This window comes from Trachinotus anak, unplaced genomic scaffold (genome assembly GCF_046630095.1).
Source record: "Trachinotus anak isolate AG129_WGS33_773 ecotype Australia unplaced genomic scaffold, CSIRO_AGI_Tana_v1 ptg000019l, whole genome shotgun sequence".
In the NCBI taxonomy this organism is placed as follows: Eukaryota; Metazoa; Chordata; class Actinopteri; order Carangiformes; family Carangidae; genus Trachinotus; species Trachinotus anak.
In genome coordinates this window covers 6,806,373-6,813,443 of record NW_027273870.1, presented here as the reverse complement: position 1 = coordinate 6,813,443, position 7,071 = coordinate 6,806,373, and the positions used below count along the sequence as shown (strand labels likewise).

The window sequence follows — 7,071 nt, the reverse complement described above, 5'->3', positions numbered from 1 at the left end:
TTCTGATGTGCTAATAAGATGTATGAAGCTAATAAAATAAAAAGCTAATGCTGAATCCCTTCTGTGGGCTTTGAAATCAACAAGTCTGGTCAAACTGAATGTGGATGAATTCAAAGTCATCCGTTTTTGTGTTTGACTGTTACTATTTGTCTCTCTACAATAATAGGCCAACAAAAAATACCAGCTAGATGACACAGTCTACGCCCATGCTACTATGTCCACACAGTGACGCTACTCTTCATTTAGGTTGTTTTTTCTTGTTTTGTTTTGTTTTTGTTTTTTTGGGTTTTTTTTTTTCCTTTTATAGTAAAATTAGTACAAGTCCACAGTTCTTAGTTTTAGAATGAAAACTCCAGGGTTGTGTTGTTGTCTGGACAGACAGAAACAGAGTCTCCCCAATTGTTTTGTTTTTTCGTCTTTAGTGTCTTTTGCATTTTATGCCTTTATTAGAGAGTCAACAGTCAAATGAGGGGAGAGAACCAGTTTGTTCATGCTAAACATCAGCATGTTTAAATTGTAATTATGAGCTTGTTAGCATGCTGACAATAGCATTTAAGCCAGAGCACCACTACACCTATAGAAGGCATGTAAACTCTTGTTTAGTCAAAGATCCTGCGGCTAAATGTCCAAACCAAGTGTGTTTTTGTTCAGTGTTGGCTGGATTCCAGCTCACTGTCTGCTGCACGCAAATGTTTACTACATCTCTCCTTAGACTGAAAACAGATACAGCTTAGCAAATAAACAGACATTTTTGATATTTTGTCAGTTTAACATGCAGATACACTCTACAATATACAAACAGATGACAAATTAAAGGAAAAGCCTGAATAAATGAGTGGAGAAACAACAAATGTGGATGCTTCCACACAGGTGCACTGCATCGAACAATTACACAGTTAACATCCCATCATGATCTGTGGCAGGTATAACAATGCTGAGCATGGCAAGATGGCAGGAGTAAAAGGTCTAAGTGACTTTGAAGGAGGGTTTGTTGTTGGGGCACGGATGGCAGATCACCAGATCCCAATCCAGTTGAACAGCTATGGGAGATTTTGGAACATCGTGTCAGACAGCGCTCTCCACCACCATCATCAAAACACCAAGGGAACATCTTTTGGAAGAGCGGTGTTCATCTCCCCAGTAGACACCAGAGACTTGAAGAGCATCGAAGCTGTTCTGGCTGCACGTGGTGGCGCGGCACCTTACCGAGACACTTTATTTCGGTTTTTCTTTTAATTTGTTGCCAGTCTGGATCTTCAGTTCACAGACTCGTTCCAGCAGACTGTTGTGTCCAGCTCCCTCTCTTCCTAATTTTTGTAAACCAATTTATGTGTCAGTGCCTACCTCCTCTCTCTTTCTTGTGAACCAGCCGCCAATTTTAGATGTTGCTTTTTCCCCTGTTTCCAAACCACAACTTGTGCAAGTATGTGTCCAGCTGGGCTGCCAGGTCCTTCTGAAATTAGAACAAACATGACCACCTGTCCCCAGTATGCAGCAAAAGAACCAAAAATCAGAGATACACCATGCCTCTTCCTAGTTTTTCCCTCTCAGCCTGTCAATCAACAAGAAGAAAAACTGACATGTTTTCATTGATGCAGCTGCAAAAACCTCCAGGACTAACATCAGAGTCCTGGAGGAACATCTGGATTTTCGTGACGGTGAATATGACTTTTCCATACTATCCCTATGAGTTTCCAGAACTAATAGGCATTTGGAATTTCAAAAAAAAAAAAAAAACCACAAATGCAAAACAAACACATTTTTAGATAATTTCACCTATAATTTAATCTTTTTATTTAACTCCAACTACGTGTCTGACCTACCCTCCTGCACTGAGGTCATTTATTCAGAGAACTGAAATAGAAACCTGCTCAAGTAGCAGACTGATGAAAAGAAAATCCACTCCAGGATCTTTCTGGATAACTGATATCTCCGAGGTTATTTTGAGCGCAGAGTTGCACACTAAACAGTAAAAAAAAAAAATATTGTGGGCTGTGTAATTGAATCTGTTCACATCGATCCAGGCTTCAGAAAAGAAAATGCTTAACAATGAACAAAATGTCGATTAGGCCACAAGTAAAAGTCACAGACTCTAGTCTTGTAAACCTGTGTTATGACCAGGTGAAAAAAAAAAAAAAAGTTATGTCTGTAACATCTGCTGCCAGAACAGGCTTGTTTGAGATAATTTCTTAGAAATGTAGGTGACACACATAAAGTGAGTAAGGACATTAAAGTGCGCTTACTGACCGCGGACCGAGTGTAAACAGACGGCAGCAGAAACAGCGGGGAGACGCGCACTGCGCTCAGGTGGCGCACAGCAGCAGACGCCCACACAGACTGAAGGCGGAAAGACGAGCTATAAAAACCTGACTCGGTGTTTTAAGTGTCAGTGGGGATCCTCTGCAACCCTCAAGCCGCCATGCTGCAGCCGCACGGATCCGGTCACGGAAATTATTCCGCAAAGGAATTTATCGAGAGGAAACATGATTTCTGATCTTACGAGAAGTTCAGTTCTCCCTCGGTTTGTGCACCGCTGAAAGTATCTCTGGATATCTGTTTCACAAGGACAACTATCTTTTGGATGTTCAGCTGGACTGAGAAGGATATCTGAGCTATGTAGTGGTGAGTGACTGCTTCATGTAAAATCTTATCATAATTAAAATAACGAATAAAGTTGACTTTTTTTGAGAGAAAATTACTCAAAGAAATATCCTTCATTTAAGGGCCGGATTGCTTCTTTGTTAGAAAACTTCATAGGTAGGATTTATACTGCTTTTCATTTATACCGTTTTTATTACATAACTTTCATTTCCCTCTTCATCTTTTCTTACCCGCTGCAAAACTGTACAATTCTGCAAACGGGTGCAGTCACCATCTAATGGCAGTTCTTCCACAATGGACAAGCTGCTCCATGAGAAATTGTACAGGGATGAGCATCACGGAAATGTATCTGTCTCTTATCAGAATGACCAGATAATCAGCTATTTTCTTATGCTGAGTTACTTCACATCTGGAACATCATCAGCAGCTGATGTTCTCCAAAAAAAAATCATAACTCATTCTGGGAGAAATCTGAGCAGTAATTGCCTTTTAAGGTCAGTTTAGACATCAAAAATCCGCTATATGATTATGAAGGAAGATAAGATATTCTACCATATTGGTCTTACATTAAGCAGCTTTTTGTTAGTGTGTTGCAGGGAGGACTGTCTTGTTTATGACCTGTGTTTAACCTCCAGCCAAACTACACCTGAGTGATGAGAAACCACAAATAACAACAACTGATTTACTAATGAACAGGTCTTCACTGTGTCTGTAAAATGGGATTCTGCTTTTTCTGACACCACGCACGGGGCGACCCTCTGTAAAGTCAAGAAACAAATGGAATTTCAGGTCTAGCCATATCTTGATCATCATTTAAGAAGAATTTGTAGTTGTTTAACTATTTTACCAGTTAGAGGGCCTCAAATCCTAATCTTAAAAACAGAGGTCATAAATTTAAGACAAAAACCAACATAAATGTTCTTAGTGAGGTTTTGGGCCATCTTTAGCTTCCAAAACAAATTAATAATCACTTTTCTTCCAAAATATATTCCCTCATTTGGTGTTTTGATGATGGAGGCGGAGAGCGCTGTCTAACACTAAATCTTTCATAGATGTTCAGTCGGGATGAGATGTGGTGGCTGTGAAGGCCGCAGCATATGATTCACAACCTTTTTATACTTATTAAACCATTCAGTAAGCACTCGTGTGTGTGTGTGCTTGTGTGTGGAAGTGTTAATTTAATTCTCACCCATATGTCAAGTATGTGTCACTTTCACTGTTTTTAATTAGACTTTTCATATCAACATATCAACAGAATTTTACTTTGATCCAGGTAACAAATCAGATCTGTCTCCTCTTTCTCTTGCAGCCTCCCTTAACTATGGCCCTCACGACCTTCAGAGTTCAGTGATGTTAGCTCTGAGCCACTACAACTCCTCAGCCTCCCCGCTCTTCCCTCGTTTCACGAATGACAGCGTGGGGAAGGTGGAATCCAGGGTGGCTGTGGAAGGGCTGTTGCAGCAGGAAAACTTCACCTCGGTGCAGCCCACCACCAGTGGCATCATTGTCGTCGTATTGTCCATGACACTCGGCATCATCTCCAACATTGTGGCCCTCTTCATCCTGGCTAACGCCTACTCTCTCCAGCGCCGGCGCTCCAAAGCCACATTCCTTCTGTTTGCCACTTCACTCGTCGTGACAGATTTCATTGGCCATGTGATTCCTGGTGCCCTGGTTCTCCGACTCTACCTCCATGGAGGTGTGCGCCCAGAGAACTTCAACTCTTCCGATGGCATGTGCCAGTTCCTGGGAGGCAGCATGGTGTTCTTTGGCCTGTGCCCACTCTTCATGGGCTGCGCCATGGCTGCTGAGCGCTGCCTGGGTGTCACTAAGCCGCTGCTGCACTCGTCCCTGGTCACCAAAACCCGTACAAAGATCTGCCTGTCTGTCATCTGGATGGCAGCTCTGTGTGTGGCCATGCTTCCCTGCTTTCATCTGGGCTCTTACACCTACCAGGACCCCGGGACCTGGTGTTTCATTAACGTGCTCACTGACACTAAGGAGGTGGATGTGGCGTTTGTGGTGCTGTTCTCTGGACTTGGTCTGACCTCGCTAGCTGTGGCGCTGGTGTGTAACACCATCAGTGGACTGACGCTGGTGCTCGCTCGGCTCAGGAGGCAGCCCGGCTCCCATCACTCTGCAAAGTCCCACGACATAGAGATGGTGGTGCAGCTGGTCGGCATCATGGTCACCTCGTGTATCTGCTGGAGCCCTCTGCTGGTGAGTTTGAGGAAGTACAAGAGAGGGGAGTATGCAGTCTGGGCATAAAAATGGTAAACATCACTGACAGAGCCCTCTGTCAGTGATGTTTACCTGTGTGCATAAGGAAAAAAAGCCAGCCATTCTGCTACTACTAGTAGTAGTCTACTGTTGGTACAGGCCAATGTCAGCTATATATATAATATAATAAATTAAATTATATACAATAGAATTTTTACCTTAAGCCCTTAAACATCAGTAGTTTACAAACATATCACTTATGCTGCATCCTCCTGACGGACTGACTCCCTCACTGCCTTGTCAGTTTTGTTTGCATGCTCCTTCAAACAGAGGTGAGCAGATCAATAGTCTTCTGAGCATCAGTATCAGTAGAATCAATAAAAAAAAAAAACATGATCCAGCTCACATTAGGTCACCTTCTGGGCACAGCCGTCACATCTTCGTTTGGAGATTTTATACATTAAACTTTTGTTATTTTTCTGTTAAAACGCTTGTGTTAACCATGTGATTAAGTAATCTCCAGACACATTTGCGTCGCAGTACATTACAGCTTTTAATAATAAAAATATATCCAATATTGATACCAATAAGAAATAGTATCAATCTTCACACTTCTACCATGTTATTATTTGGTATCGGAACTGCATTGGAATCAAGTAATACCAGCGCTTCAGGACTAAAACTTTGTGGTATCGCTCACCATACTTTTACATAAAAAGAAAATCTGGGCCTGACCTGCGTTTGGCCTTCAGTTCAGGTGTACGTCCTGTCAGATTGAGGTTAGGGTCATGTCCAACTGCGATTAGGCAGGATGGAGGATTTTTAACAAAACACCTATTTACCTTAAGGTAAGATAATATTAATGTGATTTAAAAGCAATACTGGTGTATCTCTGTCTCAAAGAATACCTAAATGAAAGTGCTCATCCAGAACGTTCATTTGTTGTGTTTAAAATGAAATAAACTAGATCACGTTAAGATATTATTACTGCAGAGCTGTTATTTTTGAGTCATTTAGCTTTACTCTCACAGGACTGTTTTCACTCTTTCACCATGTAATAATAATTGCAAGCATGTGTTTCATGCCTGCAGATCTTTGGCCTGATGTCCGTGATCCGCTCCTACACAGGATCCGTCGGGGACGACCTGTCCAACTATAAAACCCTGATGGTGATGGGTGTGAGGCTGGCCACGTGGAACCAGATCCTCGACCCCTGGGTCTACATACTGCTGCGCCGCACCGTCCTCCGCAAAATCTACCTCATTGCCAAGTGCCAGGTGGGCCTGAGGGGTAATGTATTAGGCCGCTGGGAGCCCACCTCTTTCCCCAGCTCAGAGAAGAAGGAAGTCAACCAAGTGTGAGCTGAGAGAAGGACTAATATTGATAGTTTGTGGATGTACTTTGTTGCCAGGTTATTGAACATATGAAGAGCTTATGCAAAGACATTTCGATGGAGAGACCAACATAGGAGCAGGTGGAGAGAATAAACTTTGTGGCTGTAGACCAGTTTAGATGTGAAGTTTGACGTTTCTCAGCTGGTCCACTTTAGAAATGTCTAACGGAGTCGATCAAAATATATCTTTCATACTCCATCAAGATTTACCAGTGAGTTCATTGTCTGACCTTACAAATGGAAGCTAGCTAATGCTGTGATTTTGCACAAATTATCATAAACTTCATACTGTTTACTTATAATAAGTGAGCATTCCTTAATATTATTATTATTATTATTATTATTATTATTATAGTCTCATTTGGAAACTCATATCAACAGAGGGCAAAGATGTAGGCTGTAGGCTGCAGGATATGAATGCAGTGTTAACCACGGAGCAGAGGGCTGCAGGAGTGATACTTACAGAGAGGACTGAGTGTGATTTCATTTCATTTCTCAACCTCATTTTCATCAGCTTTGAAAGTGAAAAAATAAATTGCACAGTGACTTGCTCTGTGTAGATGAACTGAGTTGTGTTGGTGTAACTATCGGAGGGAGCTCCAGAGTAAACCCAGAGGTATTTAGGGTGTACTTGTGATGTTAAGTATTCTGCTGAATGTATTTCATTAAGGACTGTTAATATTCAAATACTGTGGAGTTTATGAATGTTAAAGTTTACATGTGCTTTTCATGTGTTTATACAGTGCTTTGTGTGAAATAATGTAAGATTTTATAAGTTAATACTTGAAGTGTATCCTCGATTTACAGAGGAAATGTAAAGAACGTTGAATGTAAATAAAACAATGCAATGCGATGAA

The 7,071-nt window shown here is 41.5% G+C and overlaps 1 protein-coding gene and 1 long non-coding RNA gene across 2 annotated transcripts; one reads left to right on the top strand and one right to left on the bottom strand.

The window, feature by feature from the left end:
* Positions 1–247: 247 nt before the first annotated feature.
* Positions 248–2,361, bottom strand: LOC139636804 (uncharacterized). The gene is made up of 2 exons (XR_011694472.1): positions 2,248–2,361; positions 248–1,453 (listed from the first exon to the last, which is right to left on the bottom strand). It is a non-coding gene; the product is annotated as an uncharacterized lncRNA (long non-coding RNA).
* ptger1a (prostaglandin E receptor 1a (subtype EP1)) lies at positions 2,109–7,071 on the top strand. Its single transcript, XM_071505150.1, has 3 exons — positions 2,109–2,622; positions 3,911–4,821; positions 5,913–7,071. The coding sequence occupies exons 2-3, from the start codon at positions 3,952–3,954 to the stop codon at positions 6,180–6,182; spliced, it is 1,140 nt and encodes a 379-aa protein (XP_071361251.1). The 5' UTR covers positions 2,109–2,622; positions 3,911–3,951; the 3' UTR covers positions 6,183–7,071.